Genomic DNA, 22839 nt, shown 5'->3' on the forward strand with positions numbered 1-22839 from the left:
TAAAAGTAGTAGTGCAAAGGCTGGAAGTGACTGTTAATGCACATGGATTCTGATGCTTTTACATGCACAGCCAAAATGCTTTTGGTGCACAGTTATTAAATAGAACCATTACATCCTGGTAACTTGGCTGTAATTCCATCACTCAAGTTGTGAGAAACTGGGCAGTTTATGATTCATGCCAAGAGGGAAGCACAAAAAACACAGATAATAAATAATAAATAATAATAAACAGAATCTGGCCTTATAGATCATGGGCACCCTAATAGGATGGCAAAAGGTCAGCAAATTGTGCCTGGAATATTCTAGCTAATCACACTTCTCTGTGTCTTCATTCTCCCTCTCAACCACTCCAATTTCAGATCAGTTACAATTCCTGTATTTTTCCCAGGTTGTGTTTCTGCATTAACACTTCTTGTTGCATATCCAGATTTCATCGCTGGTTCTGTGAGATGCTGGGGGAACACCTTCAGACAGAAGGTGTTTTTGGGAACTCAAGGATGTTAGCACAGCCACAGCTGGGAAAACACTTCCATGACAAGGGGAAAGAGTCATGCTGGGACAAGAGGGAGAAACAAAAAGGGTCCTTGTGGTGACACCTGACAACTCTAACCCAAACCCTGCTCACCTGACCCAGTCCCAGTGCCTGCTCCATCTTACCCAGGCACTGAGAGTTTGCATTAGGAGATACAGAAATGCTCAGAACTAGTTCTGCCCAAAACACTTCATGGAGTTTGCAAGAACCTCTGTCCTTACTGAATTAATTCAGGCTTCATTCCTACAGACTGAAAAAATGACCTTTACAAATCCTCCACAACACGCAGACTTTTCCAACATTTGGCCAAGGTTTATTCACGCCACCGAGCGCTTTGCAGTACTCACTGCTACTCTTTTTGGTGCCCAGGGTCTGCCCATCCTCCAGGGAGTTGGAGCCCACGGAGGAGCTGTCCTGGCTGTCCTGGTGGGGTAGCTGCAGGAATCCCTCGCTGGACTCGGAGCGCGTGGGCGTCAGCGTCACCGACTTGAGGCGCTCGCGGTTCCCGTCCTTCTTGGACTTGATCAGCTTCCTCATCTTCAGTGTGATCCAGTTACCCCTCCTGTCACCAACAACACAGCAAGCACATTCATTGCATTTGTAGCACCCTGCTCAGCCTGCAGATCTCACTTTTAAGCACGGCACAGAGGTGATTCCCATCCTGATTTTCAGTGGGAACACAAGTGTGCCGTGGTTTAGAGCTGTATTTTATTTTACATCATGTTCCCCAGTACCTTCTTGGTGGAGATGGCTCATAAAATTTGTACTGATCCATGATCTTCTCCTCCAGCTTCTCCTTCTGCCGCCTCAGTTCATTGAGTTTGTCACTGCAAACAGAAATTAATGGTAATTTATGCTCCAAAAACATATACAGGGTGCGTGGGCAGCATGTTCCTCTGGGAATCAGTTATGTGAAAATTATCACCTTCTGTGAGGAATTCTTATATAACACTTGTTTCTTATTGAAAAAGCAAGAGATAGGGCAAACAACCAGCCTTAGGCTTAAATTCATGATACAGAATGGAATAAAATTCCATTTGCCTTTATTACATATTCCTCCTTTTTAGATAAAGTGCTGTATCACTTAGATAAGCACATTTTCTCTTCTCTTGAGTCCACTAAAGAAGTTTAGAATACAAATCTACAAATTAATCTAAATGTATGTAGACTCATGTATGAACACATCAACCTACAAATACAGTGATTACAAATCTAAACTTTGCCAGCAGCAGAATGAGGAATAATTATAGCTTTTATTCCTCACTTCCATCATCAGTAATGAAGACAGCCTCATTGATCCTTTAGAACTACAAATATCATGTTCATATTTTGAGTTATCTCCTTTACATTTATCACTGAAACCCTAATTTTAGAGATAAGCACTTCAGAAGTAGCACATGTGTTAAACTCTATATAAAAAAAGGTATTTTTTAAAAATGCAGGTATTGGTGGTATTGCCCTCATAATTTCCTTGTTTGCACAACTCACATGTACTGCCTTTGCTCCACGTGGAAGAGATCCTTGCTCTCCATGTTCTGCTCCAGTAATGTTCTGTTCTGCAGCATTAAGGTCTGGATTTGATCCAGCAGGTGTCTGTTTTCCTCCTCCAGGTTTCCTTTAAGTTGGCTGAGCAGCTGTTAAAACAGATGAATTGCCCATTAATTTATATGTGAGTGTACTTTACACACACATTGTGAGATTATCAGGAAAATTTAGGTCTACAGAGGGATTCTGAGAGTCAAATCAAACTCAAAATTAAATCATGAATCAACTGATGAAAGCCTCTTTGGTGCTTTAAATAATTTAAACCAGTTTCCCTAATATGAGACTGGAATTGTGTACAGTAGGCCAATTAATTAGTCTTTGGATCCACTTCATTATCTATAAATGACTGATACTCCAGCACACTTCATATGATTTTATCAACCTATAAATACAGTTACAAAAATATTCCAGTGATTCCAGCCATTACAAACAGCAGAATTCCCACATACCTCACACTGATTATTTAGCTTTGTTGATGTAATATCCAGTTGCTGGTACTGCTCTTTGAGTTTGGAAAACTCTGCTTCCAACCGTGTTTGCTCCAGTTTGGAATTGTTCAACAATGTTTTCAGGTTCTTGTGGTCAGTTTGGAGCACTTCATTCTCCCTCTGGAGCTGGCTGTACGTGTGAGTGAGCCTGGGATGCAGAGACACCATCAAAGAGTGCTGGAAATGAATTTGTTACCCACACTTCTCTGAAAGATGACATTCCCAACCACTCCATAAAACACACACACTAATCCCTTACTGTCACATCCTCTAAGTTATCCCAGCCTCATTTTCCCAGGAATGTGCCCTGCCTTTGAGCCAAGCACTGTTCTCTGTGCAGCATCTCTACATCACAACTGCTTTTAAAGATGCCACTTTTCAGAATAAAAGAATCCTACAGAACAGCCAGGATTTCTTGACAACACAAAACAGGAATGGCCCAAACTTTTTCCATTGTGGAGGTTACACATATTCATTCCTGGGCTCCCTTTGTCCCTCCTGTCCCCTCAGGATATAATGATTATTTTTGTGGGATCATGAATATTTGGAATAGCAAATGAAAGAACTGTGAAGAACACACCACTTGTTCAGGCTGCCCTGGCAGGTGCTGCACTGCCAGAATTCTCTTTACCTTTCATTTTCATCCCGAAGTTTTTTATATTCTGCTGCCACAGTCTCATGTTTCTCACTTTGCTGCAGCATTTTGTCCTGCTCTGTCTTGAGAACCTTCTCCAGCTCTTCCAGCTGCACTTTCTGTTTCAGCAACTGATTGTACCTGCAAAAACAAAATTTGCAGAATGACCAAAAAAAAAGGAATTTTGCTGAAATGGCCTCAGTTAAAGTTGAAATCATAGTGACTAAGTGATGGTGATTTTATTAATGCTATCATTTTATTGGAGAATGATTTCTGCTGACAGTATTTACCTATCCTCCAGGTCCTTGTGCTCCACCTCCAAGATTTGTGAGTAGCCTTGAGGTTGCAGTTCTTGGCGATGAGGGACTTGTTACATCTTAGCGATTAAGCAATGGTGATTTTATTCATTCCATATTCTACTCTATATTTAATTCATTCTATATTCCATTCATTCTATATTTTACCAGAGTGATTTCTGCTGACAGCACTTACCTATCCTCCAGGTCCTGGTGCTCCATCTTGAGGTTTTTGTGAGCAGCTTTGAGGCTGCCATGCTTGGCAATGAGGGACTCGGTGATTTTATTCATTTTATTGATTTTACATTCTGTTCTATATTTTATTCATTCTATATTCTATATTTTACCAGAGTGATTTCTGCTGACAGCACTTACCTATCCTCCAGGTCCTTGTGCTCCACCTCGAGGTTTTTGTGAGCAGCCTTGAGGCTGCCGTGCTTGGCGATCAGGGACTCGTACTCGGCGGCCTGGCGCTCGTGCAGCTGCTCCAGGCGCTCGTGGTCCTTGAGCAGGGCCTCGTAGAGCCCCTTGAGGTCCTCGCGCTCCTTCAGCACGGCCTCGCTCTCGCTCTCCAGGGCCGACTGCTGGATCAGCAGCTGCGCGTTCTGGTTCATCAGGGATGTGCTCTGCGAGTTCAGCGTGGAGTTCTCCACCTGCACCAGGAACACGGGGGCACAGCTGGGTTAGTTCAGCTCCCATTTCAACATTTCTTGGGTTTAACCCTCAGAGAACTTCTGCTTGTTCCACTGGCAACCTTTTTGTTGCCATTTCCCTCCAGCGCCAAGTTACCCTGGAGAAATGGATCACCAGCGATCCTGATAAAATCTGTGACATGTTTAAAATAAAAGGAATTCACCTTGGACAAATGGATCACCAGTGATCCTGATAAAAGCCAAATCTGTGACATGTTTAAAACAAAAGGAACTCACACTGGAGAAATGGATCACCAGGGATCCTGATAAAAGCCAAATCTGTGGCATGACTAAAATAAAAGGAACTCTCACACTAGCATGGAAGTTTATTCTTTAAAACATTCTGTCACCATAAAATCTTCATGGTATCCACACATACCCTCACAATGAGAGCTCCAACAGAGCATCCACTTAACAGAGAGAGGGAGATAAGTAACAGCACCTGGAAGGAACTACCCATGTTCTGCTCTGTGCTCTTTTGTGGAACTGCACTTCTCCAACAGCTGTCCCAGACCAGTATTAATATGCATTAATGCACTAAAGCCTTCAACATCAGACAGTTTAAAAAAGCCCCAGCCAACCAGCAACTCCACTTCTTGTGCCTCTGGAGAAATCCCTGGATATCTTAAAGAATTGGTGCTTGTCACCTGAGCTGTACCAGCTTCCTTCTCTTTCCTGTTCAAGAGATGAAAATCACAAACTACTCAGCCTTCTAATACCCTTGGGGTATCTATTAAGGAAAAAAAAAATTCCACCTCTCACTCCAGTTCCCGCTGTTACCAGGGAACAAATCCCTTCCTGCTGGAACTGCAGTGTTCTTTGTTACAGATGAGAAAGCTGAACCTTTCACTGGAAATGAAGTCATGTCTGATGGCATCGGTGCGCTGGGAAACTTCCCAGGCTGAATCTGAGTTTGGTTAGGTCAGAATTCCCAGTCACCCTTCTCAGACATCCTTTCCCTTGGCTGCCCCTTATGGCTATCAGGAGGAAGAGAAGAATGAGTTGCCCAGGAACAGTTTTGGCACAGCCCAGGTAGAGCAGCTCAGATTTAGTCAACAGTTCATCATTTTGATTTTCCTGAACACATTTCAACTTGCACTTCATGGAGAATTGCCTTGCCAGAGAGGAAAGGTCTGAGCTGCTGGGCATGAGACAAAAGAGGAACTACACAGATCCCTCTTGAAGGAGTTTTGATTCTTAGAACTCCAAAAAGCATTAAACCCATTAATAAGAATATTTAAGAAAAAAGATGCATATTTAATAGCCCTATTAAACTGTAAGGGCAACATCTGAGTTTTGGCCAGAAGAGCTGCAAGACTCTGGGGACAACCATTTTAATATAATTTCCATGGTCACACATTACCTTTTTTACTGCCTCTCAATTATCTAAATTCAGGTCTCCACATATTTATGTAGCTTTCCATTTTATTTTGCTGGGGTTTTTTTAAAGATCTTCTGCATTTAATATCTTGATTTTTCTCTTAGGCATGGTTTTACTTTTAATTTTTTAGGTATTTATAAAAACTGATAAAGTTTATTAGAATATGGTTGGACACACTACTTCCCTGACTGAATTTAGATGTATCAATACAATAAACACCCAAGGAATCTTGGAATCCACTCTACTTCAAAGTATAAAGTCAAAATTTTACATTGGACAAGGGATAAAACCAATTTCTAAAAATGTAATTATTCATCAGCAATCAAACTATTATCACCCTCTTTCCCATGTCTCTCCAGGAAGCCAAATGTGATTTTAAAGCTCATGATAATGACGTATTTTAAGTTTTCCTATGGAAAAAACTCCTTGATTTTATTTTTGAAAGCAAACTGAGGCAGCATTACCTGCAGCTTGGCATTCTGAGTTTGCAGAGTTGTGTTCTGCTCTTGCAGGGACACAGTCTGTCTCTGTAGGGCCAGGATCTGAGCCTGCAGGTTGTTGTTCTGGGTCTCCAGCTGCTTGAGCTGCGTTTTCAGCGCCTGCTTTTCCGCCTGCAGCGTCGCATTCTGGGGGAAAAAGCCACACAAAACCTCAGCTCACTGCTGCTCCAGGAACTCCAAGATAAAACACAAGTGTTTCCCAGACCTTAGAAAGCAGTAGGACTGTGCAGAGATTTACAGGGTGGGATAAACTTGCAGAACAAACACACTTTGGGGGGATTTATCACCAGGAAAGCAGGTAACAGATGTTGCACCTGTGGAGAAACAGGGGAGGAACCTCCAGGACAGGGACTGTATAACAGGGATTTATTTGAGAGAGAGCTGTGGATTCAAAAGGGCACATTCAGGTTTGCAGATTTCCTTTTTAAATGCCTGTCAAGTGCTTTATGGTATCCCACAGAGCAGAATCCAGCTGCTACATGCACTGTATTTAATTCAGGTTCTGCCTGGGGTGGAAACGAGGTGATAAATTAAAGTGTCTTACCAGCACCCTCATTTGCATTGCTGCAACAGCTCACCACAAATAATTACCAGCAGAATTATATTTAAAACACATCTTACATTCCTCTCCACCTCGATTAATCTGTCTTTCACTTTCAATAATTCTCTCGTTGTCTCCTGATTTTCTTTTTCCCACTTATTGACAGATTGATTTTCTTCTCCACTTCTTGGAGGAGAATTCTGAACCATCCTTTCCTCTTCTTGTCTTTGCTTGAGAGCTTCATAGTTCTTCTTCACCTGGAATTGTTTAGGTTAAGGTTAGAATTTTTTCCACAATATCCAAATTTATTAATTAATTACCTGCCCATGCCCCTTCTCAAAGAACAGGAAGTGCTGTAAAATTAGTAAATTTGGTTTTTGTACATGTTTGGGGAGATGATGTACAAATTATTTATGGATATGGACAGTTTAACCCCAACAAACAGCAGACCTCTATTTTCTATTTTATTTCAGTGTTTTTAACTGTATCCCCCCAACTTTTATACTAAAACTCTACAACCAAGTTGAAAGAATTTCCTTTTCTAACCAACCTACTCAGGCTGCTCAAGGTAGGCCAGGAAATGTAGCTGGAAATGACATCCCAAACCAAATCAACTCCAGGTTATTTATCCAGCTGACATTTTCAGGGCCAGTGAATAAACTCAACAACTTTTCATGTGATTTCAACACAGTCTTAAAAGCCTTCACACCTCTGTCCTGCTTTCTATCACCTGAACGATGCTCATTTTTTACTGTCTTACACAAAAAAAGTGTGAAATAACAACAGTTCATTTAATGTTATTCAATATTATTTATTACTGGAAAATGCCTTTTTCCTTACTGTTTTCAGTTCCTGGCGCAGCTGCTGGTTCAGATTTGTGGATTCCTCCAAACGAGCCTCCAAAGCAGCAATTTTTTCTTCTTTTATTTCCAGAGACTTCTTGAGTGTGGATTCTAATTTGGACTCCAAAAGCTTGTACCTACTGGCCAACAACAAAAAAAGAGTCTGTATTTTAAGTTACACATGTTCTAGAGCAGACTCACAGCTACATTCAAACATCCCTGAGTGCTGTGGTCAAAAGTATGACAACACCTCAGCATCCACAGCAAGTCCTGTGTCAAAAATAACCAGAAGATGCTTGTCAAAACCGTTTTTGACTCCTCCTTTCTTTTAAAACATGTTAGACCCAGCAAAAGCCCCACTCAGGCCCACCAGGGGGGTGCTGGGTTTCTGTGCATCATTAGTGAGTGGTGCCTGCACTCCCCTGGCTCCCCTCCAGCGAATCCAGCGGGGACCTGAACTCAATTAGGATGTGAAGTATTTGGAGAGCAAGATTTTCATCAGTTCCCATTTCCAGCCAGCTCCAAAGGGGGAGGACAGGGAAGGAGATGGAGCACAGGACTGTGCAGGTGCACACTTTGTGGCATCAATGTGCAAATTGCTCACTCAGCCCAGCTGCTGGTATTTTAAGGCTGCTGCCATCCTTGATGTGCAAAGCTTCCATTTTTAAACATATTCAGGATATTTTAGGGCACCTAACCCCTCCAAAATGTCAACTGGGGAGAGAAATGGACAGACTGAACTATATTGATTTAGAACTGCACACCCTTTATGGGAAATACAGAAAGCCACACTCATTAATCACTTCCAAGCAGTTCAGTCCCTGTGTGTGGCTCACAATCTGGGGAACGCCCCACTCCTGCCCACAGCTGGATAAAATAACCCCAACCACTGCTATCTCCCCTTTCCAATCCTGCCTGCTGAAGGATCCATCAGGTTACTGAAGGGAATAAACTGCAGGAGACTCCTGAGTGGACAACAGCATCAGATCCACTCAGGAACTGGAGCAGAAGACCAATGGGAAGAGAATTAATAAGCACAAAGCTGTCCAGAAGCATTATGCAGCAGGAGAATCTGAGATTTTCAGACATGACAACCAGCTCCCAAGGATTTACAGAATAGTAGGTTCTTAGAATATACAGGATTTCATCTTCTTGAGCTGAAGCACAGATGTGGCTGCAAGTAATTCCTGCTACTGAAAAATGACACCATGGTAGAGAAAACAAAGGAGGAAAAATGGTAAGAGCAGAGATCCAAACAGCCACTTACACTTTGAACAGTGAAAGATGGTAGGAATTTTTTAATAAAATTGCAAGCTGGGTTATTTTGGATTCAGAGTCAAAATCCATAAATCTGTTTGTCCAAGGACAGTAAGCAAAAGAAAATGGAAAACCCTTCAAAGTCATAAAACATGGCCAGTTCAGACCTCAACAAAAAGACTCTGAGGTGCTACCAAAACCATTTATTAAAAACCACAAGCAGCTCTTTGCAATCAGGAGGAGGAAAATGGTCCATTTTTAATTTCCATCATCAAAATGACAGAGGCAGATGAAAAACTACACTGAGAAGTAACTATCCCTAATGATAATGAACCCAGCTCTTCCCAGCCCTGATGGAAGGGCTGGTAGTGACTCACCTAGGCATTGTCATGCAAGGAAAGCAATCCAGCTATCTTTGGGATGAATGAAGAAGTTGAGAACAATGGAAAACCAGGATATTTATTGGCAGAACAAAATTTCAAACCAATGCTTGTTTTCACTTTGAAAACAAACACAGCCCTTTCATGATCCTCCAGCTTCACATGGAGTTTGGGAAGAAGCTCAAGCACTTCTAACCCAGAACTTGATTAAATGTTGCTCCATCTGGGCTTCATTTAAGTTTAAGCTTCACCTTGCATCAAGGACTGGAGGGTTTTTGTTGGGTACATTTATCTGAGGACACACCAAACCCTTATCAAGTGCTGCATGTGACACAGATTTGGTTAAACCAGTCCAAGTTGTGACAGCTTTTCCTGAACTCATCTGGGAGCTGAGAAATGCAGGCAGCAGCAGAAACCAAGAGGAGTAACACACTCACCCCTGTGACACAGCACTGGGAAAGGGAGGCTGGATTCAAACCCCAAGGGTTATTTGGGTTCCTCTGGAGGACACAGAAGGCCCCAGATCAATCTCCAGCTCATGACAATCAGTTGCAGTACCAGATGATGACAGCAGAACTGCACTGGGAAGCAAAGCTTGGCTGGAAGCCCACAGCAGTGTGCTTTGCTCCTGCCACCAACTGCCCTAAATCCCTGCAGGACAAGGCAGGGGAGGGAAATGCAGCAGAGCAAACAGATGCCAGGGCAGCAGCTGCTCCCCAGTGGCAGGTGTGCAGTGATGGAGCCACCACCAAATTCTGGAGAGCTCAAGCACTGGAGACTTCCCAGCCAGGAAAAGTGGGAATGCAGCTTCCTTTAGGATGGAAGAATTGGGAGGAAATGGTTGCAAGGAAAGAGTGAGACAGTTTAAGGTAATCATTTGATAAAAACCATTTGTGTCAGACAGGCAGACAAAAGGAAAAAAAAACTACTTTGAGCTAATTATCTGTTGCTGCTGCTGACTAGAGCATAAAACATTTTAATTATAATTAACTCTATCTCCTGACATACTTCAGTGAGTCTCTTAGCAACAAAAAAGTGGCAACTCACTGTCACAGTCAGCTGAATGTGAAAGAACATCAACTAATTAATTTCCAAAAATACCCAGTTCCTTTTTGGGACCATGAGTGTGCCTTAAAAACCTGAGTATGCACAGAACCAGTCTGCAGAAGCACTTTATGAATACAAAAATGCTCCTTTGTCCTTTGCTCACCTGTCATCACTGCTCTGCTCATCGTGCAGGAGACGCTCCTTGTTCAAGCCGATTTTTTCCAGCTCGTGGGCCAGTTTTTCTAGATCATTGTTCATCTGCTGAGTCTTCAACTTCTCATTCACCAAGTCCTTGCACAGAAAAAAAATCCTAGTCAGTGTTTCCAGGGAAATCAAATTATGTAGTCTTAGTTCTAGGATGTTTTATCACTACCTGACTGGAATAATTCAACTTTAACTCTTCTCCCAGCTGTATCAGACCTTATGTTGTAAAATAGGATTTCTCTGTGCTCTCTCCCTTTCCTTTTAGAATTTCCCTTTAAATGTGGTCTGGAACATGACAGAGAAGGGGAAGCATTCCAGCAATATGATACTCTTCCTCTTCATGACTATCATTATAGAAATTTCAATTATCTAATGCATAAAGGTGTTAAGAGTGCACAGATTAAAGCAGAAATGCCCAAATGAGAAACCCAGCTAGAATTTCTGTACATTCTGAACAGATTGTGATGGGGATGGACACTGCAGTGTTTACCTCTCTCAGGGTGACCAGGGTTTTCTTATCAATGGTAGCTCTTTTCACCAGCTCCTTGTTTTCCTTTTCCAGTTCTTTCAGGCGCACACACGACTCTTTATACACAACAATTTCCTTAAACAGAGATTTATTTTCCCTTTCCAGATTACTGATTTTGACATTATTTTCTTCTAAGGTACTATCTTTAATTTCTGCTTGCTGTCGAAGCCTTTTGTTTTCCTTTTCCAGCTGTTTCTTATCCTTTTCCAGTTGAGAAGTCTCTTGTTCTAACAACTTATTCTCCTTTTCCAACTGCTCCAGGCGCTTACTGGAGATTTTTAACTCTTCCAAGTTCTTTTGCAGGGTCTGGTTTTCAGTCTCTAAATCTTGTAATTCGCTCTCTAACTGCTGAATCTTCTTATTGCTGTTTTCCAGGGCTTTCTGTAGCCTTTGGTTTTCTGTGTCCAGGCCTTGGTAACTGACTTCCAAGCGTTCAGTCTTCTTAAAAGAGGCTTTCATCAGCTCAAGGCTTTTTTTGAGCTGTTCCTTTTCACTCTCCAGCTCCTTATTTTCCAGTTGTAACTGTGCCACTTTAATGCTTGTACACTTCAAGGATTCAATTGTCCTCCGCAACTCTAAATTTTCTTCGTCCAGTTGGGAATTCTCCTTTTCTAAGGATTCTAATTGAAAAGTGAGGTTTTTCAGGCTGTCCAAGGTTTTTTTCAGCTTTCTGTTCTCCGTCTCCAGGTCAGAGTTCTCTTGTTCTAAGGCCTCAATCTTCTCACAAGTGATTTTTAGGTTGGTGATTTTCTTCTGTAATAACTCATTTTCCTTCTCCAGACGATGCAGCTCGTTCTCTAATTCTTCTGCCCTCTCCCCTTTCTCTTTGTAGTGTTCCAGCTCTTTCCTGACTTGTTTTTTTTCAAATTCAACCTTATTTAACTTACTGCTGGTCTCTTTGATAGACTCATGGAGGATCTTATTTTCCTTTTCAATTTCTTTCATCCTCGCCTCGGCGCTGATTTGTGAGCGCTGCCTTAGAGAAGCCACAGTTTGATTCAAGTGCTCATTTTCTTGTTCTAAGAGTTTAATCTAATTTGGGTAGAAAAAGGGTCAAGTGATAAACAACGTGCCAACAAGGAATTGCTTCCATATATAAACTAAAAGATACTCATCATATTTACCTTTTAAGTTAAAGAAAATCTCTTACTCTGCTAATATTTATGTGAGGAATTGCAAACATTATTTCAAGTTTGATGACAAAGTAAATCTTTAAATCTCTTCCTCTTGAATATTAATAAATAAACATAAACCCAAAACAAATAAAGCACAAATCAAAGGAAAGCTTTGCCTGCTTCCTAGCAGATTTAATTTTCATTTGTGTTTACCCTCGTTTGGATTGGTTTTTTTTACACTGTGATTTCCAGAGCTGTGCGGCCACAAAGAACAGGACTGCAAAAAGTTCTAAACCAAACCTGAGATGGGGAGGTGTGGGAGCCACAAAAATCTCTTTATTTCATTTGGAAAAAGTTGAGGTGATGGGTGGGAGATGAGGGAATCCTGATCACAATCAACAACAATTTGAGAACAAACACACCAAAGTCACACTGATTTTGGATATTCTGTTCCAAACCAGCTTCAGAACAAGTAAATCATATTGGAATTATTTTCCTATGAAACATTACCCTCATTACCTTAAATTTTTTAACATTACTTGACATTTTAGGTTGCTCAAAATAATTTGGAATTTGGAATTATTTGGGCATGTAACACCAGACAGCAAAACTGTTTGGATCAATATTTAAATGTACACTAATAACCCAGTGTAAGGGATGTTTCAACAATAAACTGTTTGGGAGAAAAGCAAAAGTGCTGCTTGCAATGAAAAACAGACTGACAAAATTATAGGCTGTTCTTCCCCAGTGAAATCTGAATGGAACTATTAATTACAGATCCACAGCTCTGCTCCCAGCAGTGACAAACTGCTCTGGAATATTCACCAGAAACTCAACAACAGGTGCCTAAAAAACACAACTCTGCAGCACCTGGCATGGCACTGAATTACTGTCCAAGAATTCTGCTTCTGTAATCCCAGTTCTATAAAAATCCTGAGAAATGCCTCCATGATTTTTGGATGAGATCAAACCTCCTACAGCAGACTCCAATGTCAGCACAGGATTTTGGAAGAGATATGGAAGATGCTGTTGACCCATCAGCACTTAAGTGTGTTATTTTTAAGCAGAAACAATTCCACTAAAAAGCAATTCCTAAAACAAGATAGATATCTTTAAATGAAAGTAAACCTTCCATCCCAAGCTTTTTTCCCTTCCCATTTTCCTTCCTCCTGGAATTTCGTTTACTGATTGAACAGGGCCTTTAAAAACATTCAGCATTTCTGAAATATAATATTGTGCATTTCAAAAGACCTGCACTTTGAATTAAACTGAATGGCCTTATCATCAGGAGGTATACATAGAATCTACAAAAGCTAATGGCAGTTCTAATTCTGAAGGAGTGAATTCCTAAATCTGGGACTTCCAGAGCTCTTTTTCCTGAAGGCTGCTCTGCAGACACCCCAAAGGTGCCAGAGTTGTTGCCAGGCCCAGGCACACCTTTCACAAAGATTCAAATGCCAGTTTTTGGCAGCCACAACTCAATGCAGGTGCTCAGAGCAGGAAGCCATCCCAGTGCAGGGCAGAATCACGGAGCTGCAATTCCCATCAATACTCCAACATCACTGCCAGCTGCCTGGGACCTGCTCTCCTCCTCTGGGAGCTGTCTGGCCTCCCTCCAAAGCTCCCAATTTCTCTCCTGGCTGAGTTACACCCCCCAGGCAGCTCCAGCAGATCCCACAGGAGTGCTGCAAGCACCACAGAGCTCTGGACCCACCAGGAAAGCCCCAGGCAGAAAGGAGCCACGTCTCTCTCTGCCTGCAGCTCTCAGCAAAGCTGCTTTCCTGCAGGAACCTCCTTTTGGCAAATCCACTACATTCACAATCCCTTCATGTCTGTAAAATCCTACAAAAGGAGAGCAGCAGAGCACAAAGCAGCATTAAAACTTTTGGTTCTGCTACTCACTTGTCGCTCGGAGTTCTCCCGAAGTGCTTCAAGTGTCTTTTCAAGCTGGGCTTTTTCTTTCATCAAATCTTTGCTCTGATTTTGACTGTTCTGAAGACTTTGTTTCTCTTGGCTAATTTCATTCTCCAGCTCCTCAAGCTGGGAAGAGAAACAAAAGTTTTAAAATGTACTTAAAAACGACAGTATTAGCTGGGTTGAAGGCACCCTTATAGAACGAATAAAGAAGCCTAAGGGGAAGAATAAAACAGAATTTTCTAATCTTTAATTGAAACATTAATGTCTCCTGGGAATACTTTACTCCTGCCAGAATTTTCTCCCTGGCTCAGAGCACTGTATCTGTAAAGTACTTTAGTGTGAAAAAAAAGGGTCAGATTTTCTCAGGCTCTGGATATTTCCTCAAGCATCTTTTTCTTTCTCTTAAAATTCCATTTTAGTAAAGTTTATACTGCTCCACCAAGACCCTTTTAACTTAGGAAGGTTGAATCTTGTTTGATCTTACTTAACTATTTCAAGAGATAATTAAGATGATTCCCTGGGAATTAAATACATGAGTTTGTTTTGTCAAATGGTTCCAACTTGCAGAGAGCAAAACTATTTAAAATTTAAAATACCCAAGCATGATTTCTCTGTCACACTGAAATGGCAACAAGCTGAGCTGAACAATATTTGTGTGTTTCTTACACCTATTCCTTCCTTTTGGACACAGCACAGAGGCTGCTCCAAAAGACACCAGCTTCTGAGGAATCAGGAATCTTATGGAAGCATTGAATACAGCAGGGATTTATTTAATTTTCTTTTTTTAATTATCTCTTACCCACTCTAAGAATAGTCTTTCACCTGAAATAGCTGCTGAAGTCAAAGCTATTTCAGGAACTTTAGACATTTTCACTCCCCTGTAATTAGTCCCAGCTTTTTTTTTTTTTTCCCTTCTAATTTTTATTCTCTATAAATACCACTGAGTAAATTATTCTATTTGATACACATAATTTGAGGAATAAAGTATTGCTCAGCACAGTTACAGCTGACAAACTCCCCTCTGGAGCTGTTTATCAATTCCTTGACCCACCTTCTCCCTTCCTCAGCTGAAATGAGGACACAGGACCAACTTTTCAGCTCAGACTCATCATTCCCTCTCCACCTCTGCACTCACACTTTCTTCTGCTCCATAATTACCAAAATTAATGCTCTCTAGAGTTCCAAACCACTTTCATTACTCATCATATCCTCAATATATAATTATTTTTTCCCCTCACTGGTCTGAATAAACTGGTCACACTCTCACATAATAAAAAATAGAAAAAATATATTGGAAGTTGTTTTATTTTTCACCATAAAATTACAAACACTGTAACTCCACTCAGACCCTTGTAATGCCTTACTCAAAATAAGAGAATTAATAAAATTACCCTTTAGGAAGAGAATGGCCCAGAACATCAGGCAGCTCTCTCTCACACAATCCAAGCTCACCCTGACCTTTACCTTCTTGCTAAGTCTTTGGTTTTCTTTTTCCATTTTCAAAATCCTGGAACTGCTGCCTTCCACAGAGCCCACTGCACCTTGCAGCTCCTCCACTGTCTTCAGTAAACTTTGGTTTTCCATTTCCAGCTTCAGTAACCTGCTGGATGTCAGCTCATTCACCTCGTGGCCCAGTGATTTCTGGGGCACTGCAGGAGAAAAACACCAGTATTAAAATAAAAGGTAATGTTTTAGTTATCTGTATTTTTCAACTGAGAGGATTTAAGAGCCTTTGAAGGTCCTTCAACCACCTTCTTGATGACCAGAGCTGATTAGGAACAGAAATATTAGAAATTAAAACGTGTTCTACTCTCCTAATGACAGCACAGATTTGTTTCCCACAGCTCAGGATGTATCTCCAAATTCCACAAGTGCCTTGCACAGAACCCAGTTTACACCCAAACATGCCATACTGGAAGAATCAAATTTTTTCTCCTTAACTTTGAGAACAGCAAAACAAGAGGACTCATGATCTGTGCTGCAGTGTACAGAGGTCTGAATGGCAAAATAATGTAAATCAAGGTATTTATGGGGTTTACATCACTATTTAACAAGACCCACATGAACAGATTTCTCCACTTCAATCACTTGGCAAGCATTAACTGTACCTTCAGAAAGTTCAGTAGTCCTGTTGATCTGCTCCAGCTCCCAGCCAAGATGCAAAGATTCATCCATACTTTGTTTCTGAGCCATTTCTAGGGTCATATTCTCCTCCATGAGCTCCTCAATTTTCTTTCTGTCCATATCACGCTCCTTGAAAATTATTTCACAGGTTAAAAGAAAACTCTCACTACATGCAAAGTGGTTTATTATCTATATTCTTCTATTAATATCTATATTCTGTCATCTTTATTATGTTGTCACAGGGAATTTTTCTGATCTGCTTGGACAGAGAGATGGGGAGAAACTGGCAAAAGTTGGGAGAGCTTTGAAAGGAGGAGTAAAAAGAAGATTACAGAGAACCTCTTCTCCTCATAACCTACAGCAATCACTCCCTACTCTTCCAAAGTTTACTTCTCTCTGAATATTAGGAAGCACAGGGTAAACACAATATTTAAGTGACAATTGATTCACATTTAAAAAAAAGAAATCAATCCTATTGCTCTTGAATATCTGCATTTACCATCACATTCCTCCTCTTGCCTGCTATATTGAAGACTTTTATTAAAAATGGAAATGAAATTCAATATGGATCAGTTCTTTGCCACCCTCCCCTGCCACTCACCATCTCCATATCGTGCAATTTAGCTTTCAGCTGTAAATTCTCTTTTTCCAACTCGTGCAGTTTATCCGAGCGGGCTCGGGTCCCCTCCAGCTGATCTTCCAACATTGTCTTGGTTTCCAGCAGCACTTGATTGTCTTCCTTCAACTCCTGCAAAAATGGAGTAACAACAACAAATAAATCCCAAAGCACAAGTATTCCCCTGCTCATACAAACTCTGCCACACATCACAGGCAGTTTCAGAAACCTAAACTAAAACTGGGAGTTGTAGCAGACTTTTTAATAAAAAGCACATTTACAGCAACTCAGGAATTTCTGTGAGAATAAAACTTACCATAAATGAAATTAAATACTCCCTAAGCCATTGAGAACTAATAAGGTGTTGATGATTACAATCAAACCATCAGAATCTCTGTCATTTGGCTGTGATCTGGAGCTAAGTACTGCATGTACAGCCCAAAATTAGGTTTATAGGCCACTGGGCCCAAAGTCAGGCCATGATGCTGAAAATGCATCCACAACCTTAAAATACAACCAGCCACTCTCAAAGGGGCTGAGCAGCTTTAATTCTGGTACACAGAGGATGTTTTAATAGCATCTGATGAAAGTAATGTGCAAAATACATAATTGGCAACTTTCCTCATAATATAAAGCAAAAAACTTTTCAAACTTCAGCACAGAGTCAACTGTAAAATCTGAAAAATGAACACACAAATATCCTTCATACCCCCCACACACAAATGTTAACTCATAATTATTATGAGGCAAACTCAACTAATTAACATCTGTCTGTACTGAAGCATGTTTGAAATATCTGACAGTTTACAAGCTATGAAAACACAAACAATTTTTAGGGGGTTTATTAGTTTAAATATTCTATGAAAATGAAACTTTCACTGTTGTCAAATCCTGTACACTAATCTGCTTTCCTTTACTAAGTTTTATACCATATGGCACTTGCCCATCAAATGTGGCATTTGCAGACAGAATGATGGCCTGATAAATTCCTGCACGTTGATTTGTCTCCTAATTTCCCAATTCATGCCAGAACTCTTAAGTTTCCCTTGCCTGGTGTTGGCACATCTTTTTTTAGTGCCTTTTATGCCACTGTCCTGTACTCATTTATGTGAACAGATTTCATTTCCTCAACACTTGACTCAGAAAATTGTTTTCCCTTAGGAGACCTACAGAAGGAGAGGAAATTATTATATTTATAGCATTTTTTGAATTAATTCCTCTGCAGATTTCTCACAGAGGTTTCCACTTCCATGCCATTAGATATGGAGACAATTCCTTAAAAACTAGAATTGATCACAAAAACCTGACAGCCACAAGAAGCTGCAACCCTTTCTCCCATCTCAATGGGACTGATGGGATAGAGATGCTAAAATGGAAATGTGTAGCCAACATCCTGCTATATAATTTCTTCTTTGAGAGGGACAAATTAAGACATCAATACTTAAGATGAACTATATTGAATAAATAAATAATATTTAAAATGCTGTTTAGTGCATTTGAGAAAATGAGACCTGGTTATCAGTACTGGAAATGAAGGTGGGTTTAGTTATTTTTTAAAACAAGGAATCTCCTGTTCAAGGACCTAATTGTGATCCTTTCATAGCAGTGGTGTGAGGAGGGATCTGTCAGGTTTGTGCTTGGCTGTTCCACACACAAAGCTGACAGCTGTAACACAACCTGAAAGGTAGAAATAAATCAGAGTCACTTGGTGGAAGAATCCCTCGCTTTTCAACCATCCAAATTAAACTGCTGAGAAACTCTGGCACAGCCCCAGCCAAGAGAAGAATGGTGCTGCTGGGTGATTCCCCCCTGGATTTGCTCACCTCCACCCTGGCTTTGTAGAACTCGATGTCGTGGAGCCTCTCCTTGTAGCGGCTGACCTCGCTCTCCAGTTTGTCCACGCGGATCGCCTTCTCCCGCAGCGCGTCCAGCTCGTCCCTGTACACCCTGGCAGAGCGGGCATCCGACAGCAGGTTCATGTTCTGGGACACAGGGAGACACACCAGTGTGCTTTGTGCTCTTTTGGCTGCTTGTTATTTTATTTTTTATTTATTTTGGGGTTAAATGAACAAGGTGGATCCTGTTCGGAGTCCTGTTCGGACTAAAATGTTTCTTATTTTTTACTTAGCTTACAAACTGTGAGTTTTACAGCTAAGGTAACAAGCTAAAAATAGAGATCTACTTCTTTCTTTACAGGGCCTTTTAGGGGTAAATTGTCTCATTAAGAGAAGCTACCAAAATTATTTTTGTTTCTAAAGTAATAGCTAACTACCTGTGGTCTGCAATGGGGACTTTTTTATTCAATTACTCAAAATCACCTAAACCCAAGAGGAGGAAAAAAGGGGGAGGAAAAAAAGGAGGAGGAAAAAAAGGAGGGAGGGAAAAAGGAGGGAGGAAAAAAAGGAGGAGGAAAAAAAGGAGGAGGAAAAAAAGAAGGAGGAAAAAAAGGAGGAGGAAAAAAAGGAGGGGGGAAAAAAAGGGGGAGGAAAAAAAGGAGGGAGGGAAAAAAGGAGGGAGGGAAAAAAGGGGAAGGAAAAAAGGAGAAAAAAAAAGGAGGAGAAAAAAAGGAGGAGGAAAAAAGGAGGAGAAAAAAAAGGAGGAGGAAAAAAAGGAGGGAGGAAAAAGGAACAGATCCCTTCAGAGGGTGCACTGGTGGCAAACTGCTTGAATGAAGAAACAAAACAATTAGAGAAGAAATACTAAGATAAGTCAGGGGCATTTTTTTCCATCACAATATAGCAAATAAAGGAACAAATGACACGGGATCAGAGTGCAAAATAAAAAAAAAAAACACATGAAAGCATACTAAATATCAGAAAAGCAGTGGTGAATTGTTCTGGTGGTGGCAACTTTTCTTAAAATAATAAAATGATTAAACCCACACCTCTTGCTGAAGTCTCTTCAGTTCAGCTTCCATCTGTTCCAGTTCTTGTTTGCAGTCAAGCAGCTGCTCGGTCTTTTCCTCACTTGAAGGAGAAAACACAAACCAGTTCAATGCTAATGATCACCAGGTTTGGGAACAAAATGCTGAGATTTCTGAGGCTTCCACCTTCAATGCTAATGATCACCAGGTTTGGGAACAAAATGCTAGGATTTCTGAGGCTTCCACCTTTAATCCACAATGTCAGGGACATCAGAGTGTAAAATTTAGGCTTGCCATGATGACTTAGTTATTGGTTTTAGTCTTTATCTAATATTTCAAATGTTGTTAGGTTTTTCACAGTGCTTTAAATTGCAATAAGGGAATTTTTGCAATAAGGGATTTTGTGTAAAAATCCCAGACAATAGACATGAATGGGTACCAGGAGATCCACATCCAAAAGCCAACTCAGAATAATTTCAAATTACACATTCAAAAGGTCCAAATTCTTTCCAGGAGAACCAGACACTGACCCCTTGTCACAACCAAGCAAAGCCAATTTTAAAAGCACTTTTATAGTTCTGTTATTTTTCCTTTTCTAGCAGAGAAGAATTAAGGGTTTAAGGTGTCTTTACTCAATTGAAGAAGATACTGCTTAATAAGCTCAGTCATTTCATGAAACACACAATGAATTTTAATTTTATGCAAACAGCACAGTGTCTCTTTTAGTCTACTCACAAACCTGTAATAAAAACAACTTGACACACAATCCTACAATTCTTACAGGACTCATTCTTCACTTCCAACTCATTTCCCAATCCTTAAAAAATGAGTTTGTTAAACCACAAGTGTAAAGGAAATATTTAATTCTCCCACAGACAAAAATTCAAAATTCAACTGCACCTCAGAACAAACAGCATTTGCTGTTGAAAAACCTGCTGATATTGAATATTCTTAAAAGATATATTGCATATTTAATTGTGTTACTGTATTATTCCACATTTTGGAATACATGTAAGAAACAAAAGTAGAAAAGGGGGAAAATAAAGAGAATTTAATGGACTGAAATGTATAATACTGTCTCAAAGCAATCATACCAACAAATCATGGGTATGTTTTAAACAAAACTAGAGCAGTTGTTTTTAAAAATGAGCCAATTTCACCATGAATGATCTTTTTGGAAAAGGTCACTGAGCCTACAAGCACAGGAGGCTCAGCTCTGCACATCTCAGTGTAACATCCCTGTCACAGCTTTCCTCCTTCAGAGGTGCTCAGAAACCAGGCACAAACACAAATTTATTCCTGATTTCTGTAACTTTGCCACCAGCATCCATATCCCTGATATTGTTCTACATGGGAACACACAGAACTCAACACTCAGAAAATGAGGTGTGCAATTCCCAGCTTTGGAGTTTCTGTATTGCCTGGTTTGCATCCAACTGAAAAATAATCTTTACAGAGCTTTTAAATGAAATTACATCAGCTACACTGCATATTAAACCAGGTATGGAGGTCCACTGCCAAAACCAGATTAGAAATAAATTTTGTGACTATTTTCAAGTCTGGAATTAATGTAATTTTAAATTTATCAAATAGATGCAGCATTTAACACTAAATGCTGCAGACTGAAGTTAATTCATCCAAGTCTGGTATTTTAAGATACTGTAAGGGAAATTATTTACCAACTGAATTCAAATAAGAGTGCAAAATGTGGACTGCTCTGAGCCATCAGTGCTGCCCTAATTGCACGCTTCAGCTCCAGACTGGAGAGGATTGGACTAAATTATACAGAACATACCAGTGTTCACTGTTTAGGCTATCTATTAACTGTCAATCAAACTAATAACAGCAATTTCTTCACTAATTTTCCTGCTGCAGCTGTTTATAGAATATCCTGGGCGGGCTCATTGCAGGAGACACATAATAACACAGACATCAGGAAAAAAGAGCCCCATCTTTTGTCCTCTGCTCCTCATGAAGACCATGCTGGAGTGGGGGAAGGGGATCCTCAGAGTAAATCAACAAGATCCTTAATCCAGCCAGCTAGAAATGATCTGATCAACCAACTCTAGGAACTGTGACTTATGCTGCCTTCAGTCTGTGATTTAATTTACCTGCCTCCTCTCTCCACTGTTGAATAAAAAAATAAATCTTTATTTATGCTGTTTCTACACACATTGGATCTCTTCAGTTAGAGCATTTTAATTCAGAACACACACACACACTTCACTCTGCTAAAACAACTGACACACTGCTACAGGGAGAAGCAGATTCTCCACAGCTCTGGCATTGATCTTCTCTAAGTAACTCCTCACTGTGCTCAGATTTGCTCCTTGACTATGAAATCAAAAATTGCACACAGATACCTACATGATCAGGAACAAGTGTTGTGCAGACAAGGAATGAAGAGGTGGGAGACAGGAAAGCATTCTAATGGAAATTTTTTGTCCTATCTGCAATGAATTTTAACCATGAATTAAACATTGGTGAGTATTTCTTGTTGGAAACAGGTCACCTAATCACGCTGCTGGGAAGGAATCACAAAAATAGAAGAGAACAAAATGCTGCAATTTGGGAGACTTCCACCTTTAATCAGTGATGTCAGGGACATCAGAGTGCAAAATTTAGGTCATCATTACGAACACAAACAGAGGTGAAAAGTTGTATTTGTCTCATGGGTCCACAAACCTTGTATTATCAAAACGCCCCTCCTGGGGAGCAACACCGATAAAAAGCACCTGACAGGATGAAGGATTGGCACAGAGAGGACCAGAAGGAAAGGTTTGGGAGGGATGTGAGCCTGGGCTGGTACTCACAGCTCCTGCCTGAGCCTCCTGATCTTGGCCTTGGCGTCAGCGAGCTCCACGCTCAGGTGCTGCCGGCTCTCGGTGCGCTTCATGCCGGGGGAGCCGCAGGGCGACTGCGCCGCGCCGTGCGGCAGGAAGCGCAGGCAGTCCCGCTCCTCCGACAGCTCGATGATGGTCTGGGGATAGAGCACAGCAAAAAACACACAGTGGTACCCTCAGAGCCAGCCCTGCCTGTGCCACTCACACCTCACACTGCAATGGCACCACACACTGCAATGGCACCACAGCCATGGGAAGGGCTCTAAGCCTAAAGCAGAGTCATAACTCTTGACCAGGACCTTCTGCCATTTTAACTTTTATTTTTCACTTTGGACTTTTAAACTTGCAAAGTGACCAATTTTTTAAGACCTCTGAGTCACAGCTCTTGTCCAGGACCTTCACTTTAACTTTTATTTTTCTCTTTGGACTTTGAAGCCCATAAAGTGATCAGTGCTCAGGTTTTGAAGAACACTTCTAAGAGCCACAGCTCTTT

At 40.8% G+C, this 22839-nt stretch overlaps 1 protein-coding gene across 18 annotated transcripts in view; it reads right to left on the reverse strand.

Moving 5' to 3' along the window:
• The window catches only part of CCDC88A (coiled-coil domain containing 88A), a 60624-nt gene that overhangs the window by 14404 nt on the left and 23381 nt on the right, over positions 1-22839 (reverse strand). For 15 of the 18 annotated variants that reach the window (XM_033053895.1, XM_033053894.1, XM_033053893.1 and 12 more), the window contains exons 9-26: positions 22317-22483; positions 19525-19606; positions 18464-18622; positions 16626-16772; positions 16009-16153; positions 15365-15549; positions 13886-14023; positions 10830-11900; positions 10299-10426; positions 7450-7591; positions 6690-6866; positions 6033-6194; positions 3871-4148; positions 3197-3340; positions 2527-2713; positions 2021-2166; positions 1267-1359; positions 880-1094 (exon numbers count right to left, since the gene is read on the reverse strand). In XM_033053895.1, coding sequence (XP_032909786.1) covers positions 880-1094; positions 1267-1359; positions 2021-2166; positions 2527-2713; positions 3197-3340; positions 3871-4148; positions 6033-6194; positions 6690-6866; positions 7450-7591; positions 10299-10426; positions 10830-11900; positions 13886-14023; positions 15365-15549; positions 16009-16153; positions 16626-16772; positions 18464-18622; positions 19525-19606; positions 22317-22483 — 3766 coding nt within the window. Of the gene's footprint in view, positions 1-112; positions 158-879; positions 1095-1266; positions 1360-2020; positions 2167-2526; positions 2714-3196; positions 3341-3870; positions 4149-6032; positions 6195-6689; positions 6867-7449; positions 7592-10298; positions 10427-10829; positions 11901-13885; positions 14024-15364; positions 15550-16008; positions 16154-16625; positions 16773-18463; positions 18623-19524; positions 19607-22316; positions 22484-22839 lie in introns of all 18 variants that reach the window. The other 3 variants (XM_033053887.1, XM_033053878.1, XM_033053882.1) reach the window with 2 other exon arrangements.

The sequence above is a fragment of the Catharus ustulatus genome, chromosome 3 (assembly GCF_009819885.2).
Source record: "Catharus ustulatus isolate bCatUst1 chromosome 3, bCatUst1.pri.v2, whole genome shotgun sequence".
Lineage (NCBI taxonomy): Eukaryota > Metazoa > Chordata > Aves > Passeriformes > Turdidae > Catharus > Catharus ustulatus.